Source organism: Emys orbicularis, chromosome 4 (genome assembly GCF_028017835.1).
Source record: "Emys orbicularis isolate rEmyOrb1 chromosome 4, rEmyOrb1.hap1, whole genome shotgun sequence".
In the NCBI taxonomy this organism is placed as follows: domain Eukaryota; kingdom Metazoa; phylum Chordata; order Testudines; family Emydidae; genus Emys; species Emys orbicularis.
In genome coordinates, this window is record NC_088686.1 from 50,182,753 (window position 1) to 50,209,394 (window position 26,642).

The window sequence follows — 26,642 nt, forward strand, 5'->3', positions numbered from 1 at the left end:
CAGTTCATGTATTTTTATTTTGGAATTAGCTAGCTTTTTGTTAATGAAACTAGAGATTAGAAGAGGTGACATTTTGACCACAGCAAGTGAATAGCTTGTGTTTGGACTTGGATGATGACTCTACCAATTTACACCTGGCAAAACACAACTGAAGTTTCCCAAAACTCTATTTTGCATCTGTTTAAATCTTTGTCTAGACTAGAATTTAAAGGTGTATTGTTAGAAGATGATAAACAAATTCTAACTCACACATTCTACAAGACTAGTGTAACCAAAGCAGTGTATAAACTGGTTGAATTAAAGCCTAGGCTCCTCTGTAGGCTTCAACTTGACCAGTTTAGTGCACATTACTGGAGTATATCCCGTCTTGTCTATATTAGACTTTTAGATTAGGTTGGAACATACTGGCCAACAGCTTCTAACCACACACCTTTAATCCTTTCCTCACAAACCCTTCTTGACCCTTGAACATTTGTATTGCTCTTCTCAGACTCCTCTGCAACTTGTAGACCTATTTAGGCAGTATTATGTTACGAAGGTTGAACAGACTGGTGTTTAATTTAGTCCGAAGTTAGTAGCAATGTATTTTTAATACATATTTTTAAGAGAGTCTGATGATTGTCACAGCACTGTATCTTTCTGGAATGTCCCGTGATTCCTAACAGCTAGCTGCATAAATCATAACCATTCAGTAGCCTGCATATTGGAGGTAAGTGCATCTTCTTACTCTTCCACATGTTTGACAAACAGGAAAGTGACCGACTAGCTTTGCTGATTCTTGTCTTCACTTCCTTAGTGAACCGGCCATTAGCAGATATTGTACTTTCACGATAGACGAAGTTATGAACTCTTTCGTACTTTTCTTCATCAATCACTCATCTGCCAGTGTAGACAGCACTTTCTTATAACTCCATGATTTTGGTCTTCTGCGTACCGATACCAAGTCCCACTTTGGCCATTTCTGCTTTCATGCTCATAGACAGTCTTTTCATTCCATCCAAGCTGGTATCCAGTATGACTATATTGTCTGTAATATCTAACCATCACAATTTATCTCTTGTCCAAAACAATACAAGTGACCTTAGCAGCAGCCGTCACCTTTCTTGTCATGAAAATCTACGATAATACAGAAGAGAAGAGGGGATAATATGCAATCTTGCCTTACACCAGTAAGGATCTTAAAACATTCAGTGTCTATGCTCTCTGTCCCAACATGGCATACAAAGTCATCATACAAAAACTTAGACCAAATTAACAATCTTTGCTGGAATTCTGTAGTGTCTCAAGATATTCTAGAAGGCTCCTCTGTAGACACTATCAAACACTTTTGTAAAATTAAGGCAGTTAAAACCCATCTATTCTAAGCCTTTCTCAGTAAGTCTTTTCAAGGTGAAAATCTGGTATGAATATGACCCACTGGATTGAAATCCAGGCTGTTCTTCCCTGAGTACTTCATCAACTTTTTATCCTATTCAAAATGACAATACAAAACACTTTTCCAGGTACAGATAGGAGTGTCACCCTTCTCCAGTTATCACAAATAAGGTGGTCCACCTCTCTTTTTAGGGATTTTACAGATGACAGCTCTTCTCTAATCTTTATGACAGTTCTCCTTTCCCCAAACCATTCTGAACAACGTGCACATGTAGTTCACCATCACTTCCTCCCCAGCTTTTAAAATTTCAGCATCTATCTCATAGTCTGGTGCTTCACCTCTCTTCACTCAGTTTATAGCCTGAATTACTTTCTCAAAGGCTATTACTTCTAGTGATATAGGTATGTTGGCTATTTCTTCACACCTCTCAATTTTGCATTAGTGTTCTGACTCATTAAGCACAGCCTGGAAGTGTTCCATCCAACGGGCTCTCAGTCCTTCCTCTGTGATTAAAATCATGCCATCTGCAGCCTTCACAATACCACAACAGTTCAAGAATTGTGATGTCAGCTGTTTAGATACTAGAAAAAGCTTTTTAGAATCCCCTTTCTTATACACCTCATCAGGTTCTCTTGCTTTATTTTCCATTCATTCTCTTATCTCTTCTGACTGAAATTTTAATTTCCTCTTCTTTGTCCACATATTCTTGTTGCAAAATAGCTCTTTTACTGCTGTCTCATTCTTGTTGAATTCTCTTCTTAATTCTTTCCTCTCTTCAACAAGCCTCATGTATTTGGTTGGAGTCATTCTTTTTTTCTTAGTTTTTCTCATTCCCATTGTAATCCACACATACTTCTTTGATAAACTGCCATTGTCAGTGTCTAACTTTTCACATTTATTGCTAAGTTGCAGCTTGAAATGTGCCTTCCCCGATATATCTACTAACCCAGAGGTCGGCAGCCTTTCAGAAGTGGTGTGCCAAGTCTTCATTTATTCACTCTAATTTAAGGTTTCGTGTGCCAGTAATACATTTTAACGTTTTTAGAAGGTCTCTTTCTATAAGTCTATAATATATAACTAAACTATTGTTGTATGTAAAGTAAATAAGGTTTTTAAAATGTTTAAGAAGGTTCATTTAAAATTAAATTAAAATGCAGAGCCTCCCAGCTTGGTGGCCAGGACCCAGGCAGTGAGAGTGCCACTGAAAATCAGCTTGCATGCCGCCTTCGGCACGCGTGCCATAGGTTGCCTACCCCTGCAACTAACCTTTCTAGTATCACACATACTCTCCGCCTTGTGTGGTGTTACTTTCTTTGGTTTTATTTTGATTGTCCCAATAATAAAAAATGAGATAGTACAATGCAATTTTCCGTCCAGCCCTATTGTACACCTGGAAAACATGGCAGATGGTGAAGGTACACAACAGAAAGATGAATGCATTCCAACAGTGTGCTTTCAGAAGAATCTTGTAAATTCATTGGAGAGATTATGTAACCAGTGTGGAAGTGTTTTGCTGCATGGATCAGTAGACTGCAGACTTAATAATCAGACAAATGGCCATGGTGGCTTGGCCATGCCATCAGACTACCTTGAGATAGAAGCACAAGGTATGTCTCAAACTGGATCCTACCTGGAGGGAAGAGAAGGTGTGGAAGATAAAAAATTACCTATTGCAGGACAATAGAAAAAGATGCTGCCATCATGGAGCCAACTTAAGATGGAGTCAAACATCTTGATCTGGACAGACCGCAAATGGATAGTGGACAGGTCACACTGTGTATGTCTACACTGGAACTGGAGGTGTAATCTCCATCTTGGGTCTAGATACCTGTGCTAGCTTTGATTGAGCTAGCATGTTAAAAATAGAAATAGAGCCACAGCAGCGCAAGTAGCAGGACAGGCTAGCTGCCCAAGTACAGACCTAAAGTTTTAGATGGGATTGTACTTGGGCAGCTAGCCCATCCCAGTGCTTACACAATGGTTCCCCCCGTGTTCAGAATCAGGGATGGCTTTCAAAGCAGAATATCAACATCAAAATGACTACATCACACATTTGTGTCCTGTTACAAGAAGTGAAGATACTTTTTCAATACACTGTAGAAACTATTCAGATCACAGACTTGTTCTGTCTGCCTGTTCCTACCCCCTTCCCATCGTCTTTTCATTTCCAAGGTTTCTTTATTCTTTCTCTTTCTTGCCCTCAGCCATTACAGGGGTGCTCACCTCTCTCTTGCTCTCTCTCCATTTCCTTCTCATTCTCCCTCAGCTCAATTAGTCCACCCATTTTTGTTCCTTATCTGTCACCCAGTACCAAGACCCATCAATCTTATATCCCCAACCAGTTTGCCACTTATTTCAACCCTATCAGTCCATCCATCTCTTTCCCTGATGTCCACAAACCTCTCTGAACAATTCTTGGATCATCCTGGACCCTCTATTAAGTGATCTGCTTCCCCAGACTAATCTAGTATCAGTCCCCACTCAAGTCCTCAATGTATTCTGTGCTTCCCTCAGCCCATGCTGGCCCATCAGCAACCCCAATTCATCCTCTGGCCCCAGTCCTACCTATACGTATCCTTTCCCTAATTAATCAATTGTCTGCTCCCCCCTCATACCTTCCAATCAACTAATTCTTTTCATTCCTCCCCTCACAAACTCCCATTCAAATCCCTACCCCTACCTATCGTTTTCCCCTCAGCCTCCCCAATTACTTCTCTGGCCTCCAAAACACATTCTGCTCCACCAAGCCCATCAATCCAGACTCTGCCACCCCACAACTCAATCATCCTCTGTGATGACCCACTCAATAAGTGATCCTTCCATACAGCTTCATCCGCCCAACCTTACCCCAACGGACTAATCACCTCTAGTAAGGTTCACACTGTGTTCCCCTTTCCCTAGTACCCACTCTTCCACAAAACTGATCATGTGGTTTTTCCCCCACAGCCCCTTCGCAGCAAAATTGATGTCATGTTCCCCTCCCACTTATTTGGATGGGGTCTTTACTCTCTGCCCCACTGGAAGGTCTCAGGCTTAATCTAGGATCTGTGGTTGTGTGAGGTGGCGAGGGGAACTATCCTGTGAGAGGCGTTCCCCTGCCTAGCCCTGGCAGAATCAATGGAGCATGTATCCTGCTCTCTATGCAGAGTCTCAGGAGCGTTCATTACTCAGCATGGGGGCAGTCAAAGCAGCATTCTTCTCTCCTTAACATATGGCAAAGCACCAGGCAATCAATGGAGGTTTGCTGAAAAGATGCAGCAGGTGAACAGTTGCAGCTCAAGGAGAGTTCACAAAATTTTGTATCAACTGGAGAGATGGGGTCTACATATACAAGCTTCTTACATCCAGGGAAACCAGGACAGTAGGCAGACTGGCTGAGCAGTAAGGAACTATACTTGGGAAACTGAACCAGTATGTTTTCAGTTGCATAATCCAGAAATGGTACCTGAAACAAGTGAACCTCTTTGCAAGCAAATCTCTCCAACAGGAAAGATTCAGCATTTTGCTCCAGACACTGGCGCGCGCACACGCACACACACACATACACACCTGAAAAACAGGTGTATTTTCATTCAACTGGAGAGACCTGCATGTGCAAGCCTTGCAACAGTGCCCTGACTTTTGCCTGCTGATCACCTGAGGACCAGACCAGAGCCCCTAGCTGTATAAAGGAAGGACTCACAGATTGATGGAGGTGCTTGTTCTGAGCTAGCAGCTGTTATGAACTTGTGACCATGGAAGAAACGCTTGGTGGGGCTTGAAGGACTGATCACCTGCCAGAGTCCTTGTTGGAACTGGAGTGATGTCTGCTAGGCTTATTTGCATGCAAGTAGGTTCTTCTATTGTTTTTAGTATGTTTTCTCTGTAATGCTTTCACTTTAAGAATAAGTGTGCCTGCTTACAAAAAGATGTGTGGTAACTTATACCTATTGACAATTACACTATTTATAGCCTCTCAGCAAAACAGGCATGCTTAGGCAGTCTGGCTTGCTGGAGAATTCACAATGTAGACAGGGAACTGTGCAGCCTGGGAAAAACCCGGGAGGGGAGGGGAGAGAGAGAGAGAACACGGAAAGGTGAGGTAATGACTGAGGAGGTGGGAGCCTAGAGTGGATGCCCTTGCTGAACCACAGCAGGGGAATGCAGCTGCTCTGAACTCTGAGACCGCCAGCAGCCTGGAAGGAAATCCTATCTCCTTCAGATCTGAGCGTTAGAGAGTGACTATAAAATTGGCTTGGGGACAGTAAGGTGGTGATACTTGGGAAAACTTGTTTGGAGCAGCGGAAATCATAATGTTATCTCTCCATTAAGCAGAGCAGGGACAACATAGGTGGGAAGAAAATCACTTCAGGGGAGATAATACACTACAGGATAAAACAGAACATGTTACTACAAGGGATATAGCAAAAATCAGGAACTCCCCCTCCTGCCCCCCCCCCCACTATCTTTGAACCAGAGCCACTGAATTAAAAATTGGCAGAGTACATTAAGTGCCACTTCATTCAAACATCACTGAAATGTGTGTGTATGCAATTAATTACAATCCAACTTGCTTTCCTAATGTCTAGTTTATTTTGCGCTACATCCAAAAGCAGCATGTAAATGTACCTGAATCTTAGAAGTGTTAAAAGCAGTATTGACAGGATGATTCTATGCCAAACATGAAAGCACCACCTCAGGTAACACTGGTCTACAATTTTTGAGAAGTCGTCTGCTTCAGAGATAAAATATGCTATTTATTATGTATTTTGATGTGCTGAATTCAAATATGACAATTAAAACAACTGATTGGCTACTGTTTCTAAGATATTTAAGTTTTTACATTTTATGTCTATGTATATTGTGTAGATAGTAGAGTTTTAATCATAAATTGTAAACCTAGGTCTTTTCATGTGTTTATGGTTGCTTTACATGATAATATTTCACCTGTCCTGTTTATGTAACAATCAGCAAAAAAAAATCAGCAAAAGGGTTATATAAATAAAATGTATTATGAAACAAAAGGCAAAAAACTATTATGTATATAGTTTAGTCCTATTCAGTGTCTACTCGGCGCTTCTTGGCTTGTCTCTTGTATTCATTAAATGGAGCATCTCTTGTCACTGTCCAGCAATAGTCTGCAAGCATTGATGGGCTCCATTTGCCCTGATAGCGTTTCTCCATTGTTGCAATGTCCTGGTGAAATTGCTCGCCGTGCTCGTCGCTCACTGCTCCGCAGTTCGGTGGAAAAAAATCTAGATGAGAGTGCAAAAAATGTATCTTTAGTGACATGTTGCAACCAAGGCTTTTGTATGCCTTGAGGAGGTTTTCCACCAACAACCTGTAGTTGTCTGCCTTGTTGTTTCTGAGAAAATTGATTGCCACTAACTGGAAGGCTTTCCATGCCGTCTTTTCCTTGCCACGCAGTGCATGGTCAAATGCATCATCTCGAAGAAGTTCACGAATCTGAGGACCAACAAAGACACCTTCCTTTATCTTAGCTTCACTTAACCTTGGAAATTTTCCACGGAGGTACTCGAAAGCTGCTTGTGTTTTGTCAATGGCCTTGACAAAGTTCTTCATCAGACCCAGCTTGATGTGTAAGGGTGGTAACAAAATCTTCCTTGATTCAACAAGTGGTGGATGCTGAACACTTTTCCTCCCAGGTTCCAATGACTGTCGGAGTGGCCAATCTTTCTTGATGTAGTGGGAATCTCTTGCATGACTATCCCATTCACAGAGAAAACAGCAGTACTTTGTGTATCCAGTCTGCAGACCAAGCAAGAGAGCAACAACCTTCAAATCGCCACAAAGCTGCCACTGATGTTGGTCATAGTTTATGCACCTCAAAAGTTGTTTCATGTTGTCATAGGTTTCCTTCATATGGACTGCATGACCAACTGGAATTGATGGCAAAACATTGCCATTATGCAGTAAAACAGCTTTAAGACTCGTCTTCGATGAATCAATGAACAGTCTCCACTCATCTGGATCGTGAACGATGTTGAGGGCTGCCATCACACCATCAATGTTGTTGCAGGCTACAAGATCACCTTCCATGAAGAAGAATGGGACATGATCCTTTTGACGGTCACGGAACATGGAAACCGTAACATCACCTGCCAGGAGATTCCACTGCTGTAGTCTGGAGCCCAACAGCTCTGCCTTACTCTTGGGTAGTTCCAAATCCCTGACACCTTGTGTTATGAGGTGTGGTTCAGAGGAGGAGGATGGGAGAAAATGTGGGTCCTGTGACATTGATGGTTCAGGACTAGAAGTTTCATCCTCTTCCTCTTCCTCGTCTGACTCAAGTGAGAATGATTCTGGTGCATCAGGAACCGGCAGTCCTTCTCTGTGGGGTACTGGGCGTATAGCTGATGGAATGTTTGGATAATGCACAGTCCACTTTTTCTTCTTTGACACACCTTTCCCAACTGGAGGCACCATGCAGAAGTATCAATTGCTGGAATGATCTGTTGGCTCTCTCCAAATCATTGGCACTGCAAAAGGCATAGATTTCCTTTTCCTGTTCAACCACTGGCAAAGATTTGTTGCACAAGTGTTGCAGCATATGTGTGGGGCCCACCTCTTGTCCTCATCTCCAATTTTCCAGCCAAAATAAAGATGATAGGCTTTCTTAACCATAGTGGTTATATTGCGCTTTTGTGATGCAAAAGTCACTTCACCACAAACATAGCAGAAGTTATCTGCACTGTTCACACAAGTACGAGGCATCTCTGCTCACTTTGGCTAAACAGAAATGTGTCCCTTTGCAAAATCAAACACTGACAAATAAGAGAGCACGACACTGTATGATTTCTAGAGCTGATATAGGGCAATTTGTTCAGCAGAGTGATGTAAGCTTCGTTATGATTGCATCATCCATGACTTCTAGGAATAACATGATGCAATTCATATCATGTATGACGCAATACCAGCTTCAGATTGCATCATTCATTGTTTTGCCTAAAAAGCAAGTACTGTCCAAACCCAGTCATAGATTTATTCATAGATCCAGTCAAAGATGTATTTTAGTCATTTCTGGTTTAAATTGAGATCCCTTCCCTTTATAACTCACTTATCCTACGCCATTCCCAAGTCAAGGGTCGTATACACTGACCCAATAGCATATCTTGAAAACTAGAACCAATCAACAATTTTAAGCATCATTTTCGTTCTCAGTGACCCAGAATTAGTAAAGTTTGACTACATTTATTTCAGAAGCATTTTGGCTGTAGAGCAGTGTAATTAGTGTTTTCTAGTATTGGTGACCAGATGGATATGACTTACAATATGACTCATTACTAGAGCTGAGCAAATAATGGATTTTTTCAGTTCAGGGGCCAAATTGGGGGTGGGGGAGAGAGGGGGAATCTTGAACAATTCAAACTGAAATTTAAAAAAAAGTAGGCGAATCAAAAAAGTTAAAAAAATATTTTGTATCAACTGAAACGTTTCCAGTTGACTCAACAATTTTGGGAGGGTATTCAATTGATTTCGAGTCAGTCAATCTAAATAAAATAAAGCCCCTTCATTTATATACGGTCATACCACTTGTGAAGAACTGACACATGAGAACACAGTTAAGGATAGCATCTGCCTTACCTCAATTTTTTCCCATATAGTTTCATAATTGTCTTGGTGTTGTATATCTTGCATCAGTTGTTGAATTAAAGCTGATTTATTTGAGGCAGAGGTCTCATTTTTCTCAGAGGACTCAGTCACTACAGGTTTTCCTGACTTGTCTTCTATGTATTTTTTAATGCAAGATGCAGGCACACAAAGCTCTTCATCTGAAAGAATGTCACTCAGAGGCCCAGATTCAATGCTGTCACCCAAAGAGGATACTATGTCACTTGAGGAGCTTGGTGAAACCCTACCCAATTGTTTGTGCTTCTTTTTAATCTGATATGTTGGATACATCTCAGAATCTGAGTTCATTTCTGACAGCTCCCAGTCATCAATGTTTTGAATGGTTTCTCCTCTGGGTTTCTGTGGCAGCAGTTTTGTTAAATTTTCTAACTTCAAAGCCAATACTTCAGTCTGTTTGAGGTGTGATGGAAGTGCTAAATATTCATCGGAACCATACCAGGCCTCAACAACTTTACCATTTGTATTATCATAACTTGGTGATGATAGGTAACTCTTCTTGCTCCTATTTCTTGGAAGAACAGGTGAGGAGGAGATAACAGGTCCTGAGTCAGTTGAAGATGCACTTTCTTGGCTATGAGTTGGTGAACAAGATTGTTCATTTTTACTTTGGGACTGGCCATTCAGTTCTCTCTGATTACAGGTATCAGATGATGTGGAAGCAGAATCTGGTTTTGTACCTCCCATGGACTGAGAGTTACAGGAAGGAATTCCATTTTGTAGAGCTGAGCTCCCTTTTTTATACACCTGCATTGCTGAAGCTGTGTTAGATATACCCACAGGTGTCCTGCATGATGTCACCTTCTCAGGAGTATCATGTGATTTTTTGTGCCTTGGCTTTTCTTTCCAAATGTAACAATTAGACTTACCTAGACTTATAGAACTTTCCTTAAAGTGATTATTTATTGTGTACTCAAGGCTTCTATCACCAATTTTATGTAAGCAATCATATGACTGACTGACAGCAGATGGACTGTTATTGTAAGATGATTGTAAAGCCAAGCAAAGCTTGGATCTGTCTGGTGGATCTAATAATGAGGGTGTACTTCTACTCATTTCAGTCTTTAAACTAAGAGAGGTGGGTTTTTTTACATCACTGACTTCCATATCATCTTTAAGCACTTCTTCTTTTAAAAACAGACCTCTTTTTGGCAATGTAGGCTGTGTGGGAGAATCCTCATTGTAGTTAAAGCAGTCTCTTATTGACCTCTTGGGAGTTGAGTTTTCACAGTGTGGATGCTGTTTGCTTTTTGCACCAAGATGGTGCAATGGATTGTATTCGTGTTTCTCTAAACTGGAAACTGGTTTTCTGTCATCTGATAAGATGCCATCTTCAGAGCACGATGCTGTACAGAGAGATGACTTCCCAGAAGGAGAAAACAGTGAAAGCTCAGGTGATGTGTTGCTGTCTTTGCTTTCTCCCTTATCTTCTGTTGAAAGAGGTAAATGGGTTTCTTTCACATTAATGGCTTCATTGCACTTGGAAACAATGGAATCAGTTGCTACTGCAAGTAATCCTACACTTTTGATAAGCTCTGGAAAGTCTTTTTCCATCTCACTGTAGTTCCAAGATTCAAGTGGTTTTGCATTAGCTTGACTGGAGGTCATGTCACCCAGGGCACCAAGCAAATCCTCACTTGGGCTGTAGTCAGACAGTTCAAATGCAGTAATACCACAATCCAGGGACAAGTAATTTTGAGAGCACTTGATAGTTAACTGTCCTGAGTCATCCACTTCAGTTAAAGAGTCAAGACGGTCCTGAAACAAAATAAAAAATAAAGACCTTTTAAAAAGGGATTTCAGTTTTAGTACTACACTGCTACCTCGATAAAACGCCACCCGATATACAGGGCCGGCTCCAGGCACCAGCTTGTCAAGCAGGTGCTTTGGGCGGCCACTCCGGAGAGGGGCGGCACGTCCAGCTATCGGCGGCAATTCGGCAGACGGTCCCTCACTCCGGCTCGGAGCGAAGGACCTCCCGCCGAATTGCTGCCGCGGATTGCGATCGCGGCTTTTTTTTTTTTTTTTTGGCTGCTTGTGGCGGCCAAAACCCTGGAGCCGGCCCTGCCGATATAACATGAATTCGGATATAACACAGTAAAGCAGTGATCCGGGGGGGGGTGGCGGGGCTGCGCTCTCCGGTGGATCAAAGCAAGTTCAATATAACGCGGTAAGATTTTTTGGCTCCTGAGGACAGTGTTATAACGAATTAGTAACTATTCACTAGATGAATTCTTAAATCCAGTATACTAAAGGTCACAAATCCAACCAGTGGCAATGTATTCTTATCTACAATCTAGAAAAGCAGTTGTTACTGAACTGCCACAGAGCTTTGTACAGTACATTTTGAGTGAACTGTTCTACAATATTTGGGAATAAAAGCACAGCAGAATGGCCAAGTGTTAATCTGCACGTAGGAATGTTTAACTCCTACATGATATCACCCTGAAGAGTACTGCAAATTGTAACTATCCTGAAGAGATATTGCTCACCATTGTCATGGCATGGGTATGATTGTTATTGTGTTTGCAACAAAAAATCAAAGTCTCTGTCATACTCATCCACAGAGAAACCAATACAAGAGGAACCCCAAAACTCCACAAAAATGGATCTCATTGAATCTCCCAGTGCTAGTCATCTTGAACGGGAGGGGATTTGTGGGGTCAGAGTGGGCAAGGGGTGGAAAGCATCTGTGTCCAAACCTGGTAAAATCTGTGATTTCTGAAACCCATGGATACAGAAATATCCACATAAGAGTGCTGCTCCTCCAAGTCACTCCACAGGCCTCCTACTGATTGTCAGCATGGATCTTTCAGATGCCAAATTGCCATTGGCAGAGTTTGCCCACATTTGCACAGTAGCACTGCTGACTGCACCTAGCTTCATGCAGCATTAACTCCTGATGACGTATCCACTGGGATATCCACAAGGTTAGCTGAGGACAGTACTGTGACCAGAAGCTGTGGCTGTGTCTATAATACCCTCCTTCCACACCCTCTATCACAATCCCCTAAATATCAGTCCTCCCATTCTCAGAAGCTGAGGGAACAATCCTAATGGAGCACTAAGATTTTAAGCGTCCAGACAAATGTGTATAAAAAAATATTTAAGAGGGTTCTGAGACTTAAGTGGAGCAGGCAGAAAAAGGAAAGATTTTAGGATCTAGGAGCAGCCTGACATACTAGCAGTCACAGCAAAATTACATTTGGTTTACAGTTTGTTATTTAAACATTGTTTTATAGCTAATTTAGGGTTCCAGCATCTAAGCAGGAGTCAGCTATCTCCCAATTTCAATATATATATTCAAATTTGAATATTTGAATAAATACCTCAAAATCATAGGTCCAAATTCTGTTCTTATTTACCCTACTCTATATCGGGTGTAACTCCATTGAAGTCCACTATTTAGATTAGTAAAGATGATAAATCACTCCAGCTAGGTAAAATTACAAAAAGAAACTAAAAAAGCCATGAAAGCAAACATTTGCTCAAGTGCTGGCATTAAAGTGCAACCTACTATTTAAAACATGTCATCATGTCTCCGCCTCACAGTAAAAGCTATTTCAACAAATGACCCCCACTAATAGTCAAAACAGCTGCAGTCTCAACAAAAGAGTAGCCTCGTGGTTTGCCTCCTACCTTGAATACTGCACAATACTAGTTTTGGAGCCCCATAATCAATAAGGACACAGCGATTCAGTCATTAAATTGTTAGGTCCACAACAAATAACACTTGTGTTAGCCAAAAAAAACCCTAAACAAACCTAAAATAATAATAAACACTTAAAAACCTTTAAATTAAAATGTTTTTTTTGTAGAAAATTGGTTTGGAAGATTTTATCTGTAACCTAAATCTGTGGACTTTTCTTAAAATTTTTTATTGTGTGCATTCCTGTCATGTGAAGGGCCAATTCAATGAATGGTAAGTCATGAAACTGGTGTGCCTGCATTATTTATGAACAATGTTGTATAAAGTCATTAAAATATGTATGATGAGGAGGTCAAAGAGCAATATTAACTAGCTTAAAATGTATAAAGCAACTGCTGGAAACATACTCAAATTATTAGGGCGGGAAATAGGCATCATGCTTGTGTGGCTCCATGCTATCATTAGTAGAGCCCTGCAAATCTGCGGATATGTGCTTTATATCCGTGGATGTGGATATCCGCTTGATATCCAGGGATGCGGATATCTGCGGACCATGTTTGCGGATCGTGGATCGGATGCAGATACAAATTTTCTATCTGCACAGGGCTCTAATCATTAGTCATCCATTTTATTAAGCAATGTTTAATTTTTAGTTTTAAAAAACAACAAATCACTGCAATTTAAAACATTTTGCCTTTCTTTACAACCAATCAGCAATAACAATCTAGCAATATAGAAAAAATAATCTCTTAATGGGATACCATTAACCTGGAAATCCCATTCCACTCTGTAAAATTAGTACCTACTATTGTTACATGCAATCCTTATCATACTGACAGAAATCACAGAAATAATTTATTCGTGTCTATTATCTTATTTATTTACTTGTCTTATGGATTTGATAGCATTTTAGGTATAGTAGGGTCACTGTTTTGTTGATGGTTAGTTGCACTTCCTGTCTCATTATGGAAGTACCGACTAGGATGGCCACTGCCCAGGTAGAGGCCACTGCCCCTTTAAAAGTCTCATTCAGGCCTCCCTCAAGCTCAGTCTAGGCAAACACAATAGGTGGCTTTTGTGAAGCCCAAATGTATGTAGTAAGATCACAGAGCTGGTCTGCTGCAACCAAACCCTTGGTGGCTCTATTTACAGTCCTGGATCATCTCTCCTTGGGTAGGTGGGAAGAGTCCTAAGCATCCCAAAGGCCCCTTCTGGCTACTCAGGTTGCAGCCTCTTCTCTAAGGGGAAAAATCTTCCCCTCAGCCAGGCCCTTTCTTTCTGAGGGGGCAGTTGCTATAGCAGATGTAATCAGATCCAGTTGGGGCACTTCCTGCTTCTCAGTGCCTGAATTAAATCCTTCCTTAGGCCTTGAGATCATAGTTACAGAAACCCTTACCACACTCGAGCCTCAGCATCATGGCTTCACTCCCATTCACTCCTCTGGATGTGCTCATGGGCATGCCTTTCCTTAGAACTTGCAAGAAAGTGTTCAAAGCTGAAACTGAATCTGAAATAGCAGCAGGTATGTGTACAGGCAGGAATAGGGGGGGAAGAAGGTGGCCCTGGACATGTTTGATGGTATTGATTTCAGGACCCACCTCCTCTGTTGCAAAGACTTTTATATACATCAGCCACAGAGTAGAGAAACTTTTCAATTTTTAAGAAATATCTTCATACTCTGTCAGAAACTTGTGTTATCTGAAATTAATCCATTTAATACATTATAAGTCCAAAAGGGACCATTATGATCAACTAGTTTGACCTCCTGCATAACACAGGCCATAGAATTTCATTGTATAAAGCCCATAAACTTTTTTTTTTTTGAGCTGGAGTATATCTTTTAGAAAAACCATCTAATCCTGATTTTAGGGCTTCAAGTGATGGAGAATCTGTCACATCTCTTGCTAAGTTGTTCACATGGTTAATTACCCTCACTATTAAAACTGTGCGCCTTATTTCTATTTCAAAAACATTTGAGTTGACAAGGTCTCTTTAAATCAATTTAGTAACCATACTTACTGAGCAAAAGGAAATCCAGTTAAATGCATCTATATTAATAAGCCTATTAAATTGGTACAAACTTTGCATGCATTAGAAGAAAGTGTGATTGGAGTTGGTCTGCAGGGATGTTGCTAACACAAATGGCAGTTTGTAGACTACACTTTCAAAAAGAAACTTTAACGTGGCCTGTGAAACTGTGGATAAAAATTTTCCATGCCTAAGGTTTGTGACTACAAAGACAAATTCCATGTTTTGATTTACACATGCAAATGAACTTTTCACACACAGATCTAGAGTTGAGCCTGAGCTCAAAGTTTTGATTTGGATACGAACTTCTAAATTACAGGGTGACTAGATCAGATGTTTGGGGTCAAAAGCACCTCTGCACCAATTTGAGTGTATCTGTGGGGAAAATGTGAGGCTCGTGGGAAATATTGCCTGCTATTTTAAAGGATGTTTTTTGAAAAGTTGGTCCTATGATCCTACACTTATTTGGTTCAACCACAATCGATGTCATCTGAAGAAATTTAAGATGAGAATATCTATTCAATTAGCCTCAAGTATATTTGGCTGCACTGGCAATTGTTTGTATGAAGTGCAAACCACCCTAGCAATTTTTAAACTAGTAGCTGGGTAGATGAGTTTAAATTCTCTAATATGACTAAGGATTAATGTTCCAAAAGTAAATGACAGCATTTAGTTCTCATACCTCTTTTGTCTCCTCAGAAAACGCTTGCAGAATATCAGTGTGCCTGGTGTAGTTTCCATTGGCATCTTGTAGTCCCTGTAGGATGCGTTCCCTCAGAACCAGAACAGAAACACGTAGCTGATGCCAGAGTAGCTGCACTGTATGTATATCGACTATCACATTGACGGAGTAAGACAGAAGCTTCAGGGAAAACTCTGTCTCTAACAGAGCATGAATTTGTTCAACATGATCAGATATATCTTCACATATATCCTGTAAGAGAAAAGAAAAATATATCTTTAGCTACAGGTATAGGCTCTATAAGGATCATCTCTACTTTAAGGATCATCTCTACTTTTTGGCTAATGCAGAAAATGCGATTTTAGATAGGGAGAATAAAGTAATTAATACATACAGGGTTCTCTATTTATTTTTTATTTATAGCAATGCTACAACAACTGAACAAGCAGCTGTCCTATTTGGCAGGAGTGTTCACTGAGTACAGAGATAGCATACAATAAGTAAGGATGGCACAACAAGATCATATGAATCATAGATAGAAAAACAGCACTATAAAGATGTCATCCTAAACCATAGTGATTACAATGAAAGTTTTAAGATCGACCCAACTGATCTCTATTCTTGATTTAAAAAAAAAAAAAATCAGAATGTAACAAATTTAATTTGTGCCATTCCCAACAAAATAGGTATAAACAGAGTTGCCATTTTAAAATCAGTAAGAATCTAGATATATACACAGTGTTTTATGCAGCAAAGAAAGGGTTAAGTCATCAGCAAGCTGATCAGGTATATTAATGTGGGTAGAAGACATCCTATGATGTCCAATTAAAGATTTACCCTTTTGCTTGCTGGAACAACTTCCAGTAAATTATACAGCACAATGGATTTCACTGACTCTAAACTACAGATTAATGGCACATTCATTGTGAAAGACCCATTTAGAGTTTATCTGGAATAGGATTTAAAGGTGCATTGTCAGAATGTGGCAAGCAAAAAGGCTAATGTAGACAAATCAGTGAGTACTTTTAACATAAGCAATGTTGAACTCCTTCACTAACAGGAGTTACAAGTATGCATTGCCTTGTCTGACTTTTAGAACAGGTTAATTAGCTTCTAACACAGGGGTGGGCAAACTTTTTGGCCTGAGGGCCACATCTAGGTATGGAAATTGTATGGTGGACCATGAATGCTCACGAAATTGGGGGTTGGGCCGTGGGAGGGGGTAAGGGCTCCGGCTGGGGGTGTGGGCTCTAGGGTGGGACTGGGCATGAGAGGTTGGGGATGCAGGAGGGTGCTTCAGGCTGGGACCGAGGGGTTCAGAGGGGGATCAGGGCTGGGGCAGGGGTGCAGGCTCTGGGTGGCGCTTACCTCAAGCAGCTCCCGGAAGCAGCAGCATGTCCCCCCTCTGGCTCCTACATGGAGGCACGGCCAGGCAGCTCTGCGCGCTGTCCCATCTGTAGGTGCCGCCCCTGGCCAATGGGAGCTGCGGGGGTGGTGCTTGGAGCAGGGGCAGCGTGCAAAGCCCCCTGGCTGCCCCTACACGTAGGAGCTGGAGGTGGGGAGCTGCCGCTTGCGGGAGCCACATGGAGCGGGCCAAGCCCTCGACACTGCTCCCCGGCTGGAGCACCAGAGCAGGGCAAGCCCCAGACCCCACTCCCTGGCGAGAGCTTGAGCACCAGATTAAAACGTCTGAAGGGCTGGATGTGGCCCCTGGGCCATAGTTTGCCCACCCCTGTTCTAACACCATGCCTTTAAATCCGGTCAAGATAAATCCAAATTTCAGAGTTAGGATTCAGAGGGATGTGGATAAAATTAAGCAATCACGATCAAACACTGGATTGGTTTGGTCTGAAATGCTTGCAAGGTGAGTGTGGTGGGGAGCTGTCAAACCAGCCCACATGGATAGGGCCAAAAGTATGTGACCCAGGAGACTGCCAGTGTTTTCAGATGCAGGCGGTTTGGTGATCACACACAGTGATATCCGGTAAAATTTACTGGAGCTTTTTAGGGATGGAGTGTACTTGCTGGATGTGGAGGCTGACACTTGGCTAAGGGACCTTAAGGATTGGATGGGGGAAGAAATAGATACCAGGTTGTGTGGGTGGAGGTGATTGCTGAGACCCCCAGGGGGCAGTATCTTATGCAGATAAAGGCTAAAAGAACTAGCTCCCAGAGGTAAATGAGACCTGGGATTTTAGTTTGTGGATCTTGTACCTGTAAAGGGAGACCTGAAATCTTCATAGACTAAGGTTCCCTCTTGGTACCACCCTCACCCACGTGCATGAGTGGAAGGTTAGAGGACTCAGTAGTGAGCTGGAGTCTTGAGGGGTAGGCAGAAGGGTGTATCCTAAATAATGGGAGTCCTGTAACCCTGCACTGGACCCAGTTAAACACCTGGTATGTGAGATGGTGGGTATATACCGCCCTTACCCAGTGTTAATTAAGTTAGTCTGCTGCTTAAAATCCATTCCACCGTCTGTCTTTCATTCAACTGTGTGTTCTAAGCAAATTAGATTAAGAAACATCCCAATTTTTGCAGCATGTCAGACTTGCAACTAATCAAAACAGTTGTCTTGAGACCTGGTATTTATTTTGGTCTTCATTAATATTTTTGTTTTAATAGTAGCATAGTGATGTAAGAGGCAAAGCAAAGCCTTTCTGCATTGACAGAATGTAAAATCTTCTGTATCAGTTTAGATCTGATGTTTATAATTTAAAGTAAAGCTAACTTCACAATGGTGTTAGGTGCACGGGGAAATAATGTGGGCACTATTTAAAACAATTTTTATTAACTTAATATTAATAAATGAAACCAAATTCCCTTGAACTGTATTAAAAATTGCTTTAAGTAGCAATCAATAGCTCAGTATTAGCACTTGAGAAACAATTAAGGTTAGAATACTGTCAACAGCAACTTGGACTATGTTATTGTAATAGCTGGCTCAGGCCTAAATAAAACCTCCTATGGGAAATACCCACAGAAAGGCCAGAGATTAGCATAAGGCCTCCTGGAGTTTCAAGGAGCATGGTTTCTCGGCTGCCTTGGGGTGGGGATAATATCTGTTCTACTTTGTACTCAGCTATATTGTTCTATCATCTGGCAACCATATTCACAACTGTACAAAACCAATAGATTGATGGACTATACTGGGAGTTGCAAGTGCTCAGAATCTCTGAAAACTGGGTTGAAAGTTTCCAGTTTGGCAAAACAAATGCCCTTGCTACTGTACCACTGCCAGACCAAAAATCACTAAAAACTTAAAGGCTGATCCAAAACCAAGACTCCCAGTGAATTAATAGGCTAATCCAAAACTTCTGTTTTAGGTTTTGTCTACATATACATTTGCATCACTTTAACTCAAGGTATGTTTTCAAACCAATTTAATTAAATTGGTGCAAGTTTGAAGGTATATACTCTGAACTTTCTCATGCAGATAGGGCATATTGGTTTTAACTTAAGGTGTGGTTTAAATTGATGTAGTTAAACTCATAGGTGCTGGAACTAGGGGTGCTGCCACTCTGGCTTGAAGTGGTTTCCATTATATACAGGGTTTACAGTTTGGCCCAATGGCTCTCAGCACCCCCACTATACAAATTGTTCCAGCACCCTGGTTAAACTTATGCAAAATCTTGTATAGATACTTTTATTCCATTATATATCATGCTTGTTTGGTTAAGTTCAGGTCAATTAGGAACTGATTTATGCTAAACCAAAGTAAGCTACTTTTAAACCAAAAGGAGTGTCCACACAATCTTTGCACCAGTTTAACTAAACTGGTTTCCAATTGTACCTTAAATTAAGCGGTGCAAGTTTCTCAGTTAAACCCTAATAAGGGCTGGTCTAAGCAGGGCCGCCCAGAGGATTCAGGGGGCCTGGGGCAAAGCAATTTCGGGGCCCCTTCCATAAAAAAAAAAGTTGCAATACTATATTCTCGTGGGGGCCCCTGCGGGGCCCGGGGCAAATTGCCCCACTTGCCTCCCCCCGGGCGGCCCTGGGTCTAAGAATGGTTTAATTTGATTTAGGGCTTGTCTACAAGGGAAAGTTGCACAGATTTAATTTAAATTGATTTTTTTTAAAGCAACGTAGATTTGGTTTACAATGGCTCATTTTGGTTTCATTTACATATGGCTCATTGGTTCCCAATCAACTTAAGCTAAACTCAAATAAGAGTGACCACACAGGAGTTTGCATCAGTTTATCTGAACTGATTTAAATGCACACTTTAGGTTAAACCTGTGCAATTTTGTTATATAGACAAGCTCTTAATTTAATCCAGTAAAAAAATAGGTTAAACTAAACCAGAGTAAGGGACTTTTAAACCAGAATAAGAGCATCCACATAGGAATTTGCACCTGTAGTCTATCTTACTTGGTTTAAAATACAAATTTAAGTAAAACCAGATAAGGCCTTAGAGTCCATCCATTAATGCTATGCACTATATTAAGAGGAACAAAATAGCCTAAGTGATACCATCTAAATAGCTACTTGAGGCTACACCAAAATACTATTATTTACATTACCAAATTACTATTGGAATGCCCAATTGGAAAGCATGATTACACTTTATTCAGAGTTTTAAAAGGATATTAAAAATACCTATTTATTTTATTTATATGAATTCCCATACACGTCCCTGAATAACTGGTTAGTTAAATTTTTCTTCTATTTTACTATAAAACAGTTTAAATGATTGCAGGACTTCATAAATTAGAATTGTAAGTGTGTTTAGCTTGACTTCTGTTGGACTACTCATGTGCATAAAGTTAAGCATGTGTGTTTGCACAATCATTTCCCTAGATCTATGTAAATCTGATGAGGTGGACTAGGTCCAGAGGCCCCCTGCTGGAGGCCTCGTGGCCCTGCCTCACCCCGCCCAGCCCTCTGCCCTGACTCCTGCACTCCCCACCCCCAGCCCCCTGCACCTCCTCACACACCCCCAGCCCTGCCCTGACCCCTGCACTCCTCTCACACCTCCCCAGCCCCCTGCCCAGCCCCCTGCACCCCCTCACACACCCTGAGCCCCCTGCCCTGACTCCTGCACCCCCACACATACCCAGCCCCCCCACACCCCAACTCCTGAACCCCTCCACATCCCCACCCCCATCCAGAGCACCAAACGTGAGCTCCTGCACCCCCCGCATTCCCACCTGCACCCCTCACACCAAACAGGAGCTGCCCCAGGTAAGCACTCCACACCCCAACCTCCTGCCCCAACTCTGAGCCCCCTCCCTCACCCTAGCTCCTGGCCAGACCCCGCACCCCAACTTTTTTTTACAATATTTGGAAAGATCATTAAGTGGTCCGTCGAGACCCTCTGCAATTTTCAAGTGGTCTGTGGAAAAATAAGTTAGACTACAAGATCAATCAAGGTACCTCACTTTATTTTCATTTACTTGCTATTATAGGAGGAGGATGAAGAAAAAAAGAATGAAAAAATGGGGGCGGGGGGAGATGAGAGAATGTTCTTTTTCTTGGCTGAGTCCCAAGGAGGGACCCCAAAAATGAAGCTGAGCACAGAGCCGAGGGGCCCTACTAACTTTAAATCCACACTGGCTGTCGCGTCACCTGGGCTGGGGATACTGTGTCAGCTGATCCCCACAGTCTCCAACCTACCTGGGCAGTACAGCAGACATGGCCTGCCCATTAGCTCCTCTCCACTCCCTAGCCCACCCACCCCTTGCTTCCCACCGCTTACGGCTGAGCCCTCTCACTTTTAACAATGATTGCTTGCCCCTCCTCCCCCCCTCAGGCTTTTCTGGCACCCCTGTTGCCAGGTATCCAGTTTTAGACTGGAAACTCCAGTAGAAAATGGGACCTGGGTGTCTGGTTAGCAGTGCTGACTGGAAACTAAAAGTCCGGTTATAGGAGTAACCACATTAGCCTCCGTTCCTCCCACTCCCAAACACCCACCCCAGAGGGCTGGAAGAGAACCTGTCCTGCTGCTGCTGGATGTCACGGAGTGTGGGGGAGTCAGGGTCCTGCACCCCCCACTTCCTGCGATTCACCGTGACTCTCAGCCAACCAGAAAAACAGAAGGTTTATTAGATGACAGGAACACAGTCAAAGCAGAGCTTGTAGGTATGGAAAACAGGACCCCTCAGTCAGGTCCATCTTGTGGAGTAGGGAGCCCAGACACCAGTGCTGGGCCCTCCTCCGTTTCCCCAGCCAGCTCCAAACTGCAACCCCCGCCAGCCCCTCCTCTGTCCTTTGGCTCTTTCCCTGGGCCAGGAGGCACCTGATCTCTTTGTTCTCCAACACCTTCAGTTGGCACCTTGCAGGGGACGGGCCCAGGCCATCAGTTGCCAGGAGACAGTGTGTCAGCCATTCTCTGTGCAGACAGCATCACACCTGCCCTCTAGGGCTCTGCAACAATCACACACCCTTATCCCACCATCTAGATACTTAAGAAATGCATAGGGGAAACTGAGGCACCCACACAGTATTTAGAGAAAACATTAAGAACATTCCCACTTTGTCACACTGGAGGAGGGGCAGCTCAGTGCAGAGAGCGAGACGAAGAGAATGGGCTAGAACCAGAGAGAAGGTAGGTACCCGCTCTATGTGGGCAGGGGCGGGGAGGGGGTAATCCTGTTTACCCCTCCCCATCCCTGCTGCGCTTGCAGTTTACCCCTGGCCCCTCCCTTGCACTAGGGACCAACCCTAGCTCCCTCCCCACTGTGCTTTTGCCCCCGGCCCCTTTTACAATCATTCCCCGGGGGGCCCACAAATATGTTTGGTGCCGGGCCCACAAAAAGTTAATCCGGCCCTGGCCACAGCCAAATGATACACATACGAACGAGATAACTAACTCTGTCTACTTCCTTCCCCCAGTGTATCAACAAACACCTGTTTCAAGGACAGAGAGAGAATCTGGAGCATCATCTATCCTGATTGCTCATTACCATGTAAATATGACAAAGGAACAGGGATCCAAAAGCCTGTGTGACAATTTTACTATAATGAAATACTTAATAGCAGAGTGTTTAGGTTAAAAAGTAGTGTCTAGAATAGTAGTAATTCCAAAATGATCCAAGTAGTGGCAACAATTTCTTTACAACAGCCGATATCTAGATGCAGCAGTAATTTGAGGAAACTCAAGAATTGTATTAAGCACCTTCTGTAGTGCCTTATGCAAATTCAAGAAGACACTGAAATGTCAGCAATAAATTATACATTAAGAATGTGAACAGGTTGTTCATTTTCAGGAGACAATCAAGGTCTGTTGTCTTGCCCTGCTAAGACAACAGAAGATAAGATGAGAATTTACAAAGATTATTCAAGTTCTAGTGGCACTTTTGCACAGTGAATGGATACTGTATGGATCCACAAGAATAAGAACTCGGCTTACTAAATTTTCAGATACAATTTACAAATTCTGCCGGGGAGACATGAAGGTTAAGAGGAAATTCTGACTATTGCAAGTAAACTGCTATAAAAAAAGGAACTTTTTAGAAGTCACAGCAAGCAACAGGACTCCAGATATTTAAACCATTACAATTTCTCCATGTCTCAGACAACTCATTTGTATATAACTATTATGGTTGAGAGGACACCTTTCTGAGCCACAATAACAGTAGTGCTCCCATGTTGTAGTGTGTATGTGACGGTGGTGAATATCGGGGGGTGGGGGGAGTAACCCTTTACACAGCACAATATGCTCCTCAAACACATACTACTTCGCATCCAGACAGCTCCACTGGCTAGCATGTTGGGGACAGAGCCATAGCCTCACCCCTTCTTGTGTATGTGGAGATGTAAGGCACAGAGCCGCTGCTCTTGCTCTCTGCCCAAAGCCAAAATTTGGTGCATCTAATGTGGCCTCACAAGCATTCTTACTCTTCCTACCCACTTGTGTAGCCACATTATACTAGGCCACAATCTAGCCCAAAATATTAAGAGTTAGACAGATACAGAGCATGGTGTTATGTATGTTATTACTAATGTTCTTTGGGAACAGGAGAGAGTATCTAATGGCCACGGTGAATGGCACACTAAAAACTGATAGGTAGATTAGATTAAAATGTATATTCTTTTATAACAATACTTTTGATTTGTCTGCTGACTTCTACCCCACAATTTCCACATTTCCATATAGATTGCAATGATACACAACCTCCAAATGAAAACACAGAACCAAATACAAACACAATTTCATATCAAGAGCTGTTATAACTCTGATTTCTCAATGCACAATTTAAAAAAGGACTTTAACCAATTAAAAGTTATTGATGTATTCATAAGTCAGTGTTAAAGTAAGGCTTTTATTTTCAATTCACAAACTATACCGTAGAATCATTTTCAATGGTATTTCTCAGGGTACAAGGGTTGTATCTATTAGACTGCCAGCTGCCCACTTCACTCAGTCTTGCAGACAGCTGACCTTGTAATTCACAGTTGTTACCATCTATCAGCTAGACCACAGCCCTCCATGTTAACTAAAATAGCTTGCAATGCAAACACTGCTGCAAACAGAGAAATTGTGCACAAACAAACCTTCAGGTTTATTAGAATCTAGGGTTTGATAAGAAGTTTTAAACAAACATTTTTTCACTGTGGCATTCTTCTGCCTACAGACAGACATGGGGTTGTTAAGATGCATGTGATATCTAGTGAAAAATTAAATGTTCTAGCATTAACAACAGTGACAGAAGCAACTGAAGTGTGGTTTTATGTGCTTTGATCTTACAGTAAAACCTCAGTGAGAGAAATCGGATATTCTTCATTTAGCATGACTAGCTTAGCTTACATGCAAAACAAATTCATGATTTAAGAAACTAACAATCTGATCTTTACTTATACAAATATTTTAAATTCCTAAGATGATAGAGATTCCAACTTGCACATCAAATTCCATTTAGAAAAAAAATGCATATCTGTCAAAGAAATAGATTTTTTTTATATTACTTGGAAAGTAGGGGTTAAACTCACTCCCTATACTGCAGAGTCATGTGCGTCTAGAGTATAATACAAAAAAAGTGTTTCTTCACTATACAAATGGGCTTAATAGCTATTTGTATGGGACTGTTCCTCCAAGATATATTTTGTATCCTTAAGAAAAACTGTTTACCATCTCTTCCTGTCTCAAGTGAGCATGTGCATACTCTATTGTATTATATTGAAGATAATCTTTTTCTTGTATTGTGGATTATGTTTGGTAAAGTCCTTGAAAAATTCTAAAACTGAGAAAAGATTACTCATTGGATTATATGTTTTGCTTTTAATACACACAGTAATTGTAGCCAAAGGAAATAATCGCACAGAGCGAAGTACAGAGCTTGATTAAGCAGGTGTAACTCCCATGGAAGTCTCTGGGCCAAATTCTGCTGTGACGTAAATGGAGATGCAAATTACACATCAGGCACAAGTTAGTCAGAAAATGAGGGTAATTGGTAAAGTATTGTAACTTGTACCAATGTCGCATGTAGAGGCCATGGAAAATGAGTGCAATTTACAGTTTGAGGTGTGCAAGTGTAGGTGTGGCAGGAAAGCAACTACCAGGAGGTTGTAAGAATATGGGTCTTTCATTGAAAACACTGAGAACTTTGACAATAACTTATCTGGGAGGAAGATTGGGCCAAAAAAATGACACCTCCGCCCACTATGTCTGTGCTACACCCCTTCATTTGTGTGTAAATTACTTTTTTGCACAACAATGAAAGCTACATCTGCACATTATGCTACTTTATCACACTTGCACGACAAACTTACAGCCAACACGTAACTCTGAGACCACCGTTTACATCACTGCAAAGTTTGACCCTTCCAGTATACATACTATGAATTTGACTATTGTATTAATAATTTTGATTATTGCTAGGATTCTCAAAAACTTTCATAGAAGCTGTCAAGGCTATTTATTTGACAGATGTGTGTTTTCCCTGTAGAAAAATGTACCACTCTTTATAAACTGCCTTGATTTTGGAAGAATTACTTCAGTAGAAATTGTCAGATATGTTAGCAGTAGGGTGACCAGATGTCCAGATTTTATAGGGACAGTCTCGATTTTTGGGTCTTTTTCTTATATAGGCTCCTATTACCCCCCAGCCCCTGTCCCGGTTTTTCACATTTGCTGTCTGGTCACCCTAATTAGAAGGTTAGTTGTGCTGGGAGGCTGGCAAGAACAGATAATTCCTTTTATCTTATGCAAACTTGCTGCTGCACAGAGCTTAAAGAAATACAGTATTATGAAGCCAAACACAAAAGTCCCTGCCATAAGAACAAAATTCACATTAATCTGAAACTCCGTGGTTCTTGGGGTTTTTTTTTTTTTTTTTTTTAAATGGACTACATTTGAGCAGTTTATTGATGTCTAATGTGGCATTCTGCTATTTAAATAGGTTTATATTTATCACTTGAAAAATCATTGTTTCAAAGCTGAAAAGATGGCAAAGAAGATCATTTGAATTTCAACAAGATGGAATGTTTGGCTTCAGAATGCCCCATATTCAGCCAGGCCCAAAAATGTTCAGACATTTCTCTCATTGAAGGTTTCAGGACACAACACATGCCCAGGAATTAACAATGAAACGTGTTAAGTAATTTTACTTTGTGTACCTCAGCATGTACCCACATTCACTTAAATGCTATAGTTTTCTAAATATTTGAAAATGGTACTTGTATACAAAATATTACAAGCTGTATAGAAAAAGAGAAAACAAATGTTCAATGCTTTCCAAAAATTTGCTTTATATACCACTGTATGGCACAAATACACTGAACTTAAGTTTTTGGAAAAGGGCAAGAAGAGAACCATGGGAATTGTGTGCCTGCTTTTAACACCTTGTCATGGTGTCAGCAATCTGTCACAATATGTCTGGGTCAAGAACATCCATCTTCCTAGCATTCTGCTTGTCTGAAAATCATTCAAACAGGCAATATTGGAATGTTCCGCATACAGCCATGTTACAAGCACCAAATAAACAAGACAAGTATATTTCAAGACTTGCATTCATCCTTGGACTCTGATAGCAATTTTATTGTCTTGCACTACCCATTTAGTGTGATCACTTGGAAAATGAGAACTGATAATGATGATGTGACTTTAAAGTCATCATACATTATTTATCTACCACACTGAAATGCAAGAGCAAGGACCAGTTCAAACAGTCTTAAAATATTTTATAGATGCCTTCACACAACACTTTACTCTTCCTGTAAAAATGCAAGTACTTCCTGAATCACTACAAATACCTTTTAATTTTTGTAAACCTGCCTAACTTTTCCTTGCTCACTGCACTCCAAACATTTGATAGTAGCAAACAGCATTCTCTATACATTC

The 26,642-nt window shown here is 41.4% G+C and overlaps 1 protein-coding gene across 1 annotated transcript in view; it reads right to left on the reverse strand.

Annotated features, from left to right (window-relative positions):
• The window catches only part of AKAP6 (A-kinase anchoring protein 6), a 299,187-nt gene that overhangs the window by 211,866 nt on the left and 60,679 nt on the right, over positions 1-26,642 (reverse strand). The window contains exons 3-4 of the mRNA XM_065404219.1: positions 15,364-15,615; positions 8,960-10,762 (exon numbers count right to left, since the gene is read on the reverse strand). Coding sequence (XP_065260291.1) covers positions 8,960-10,762; positions 15,364-15,615 — 2,055 coding nt within the window. The remainder of the gene's footprint in view (positions 1-8,959; positions 10,763-15,363; positions 15,616-26,642) is intronic.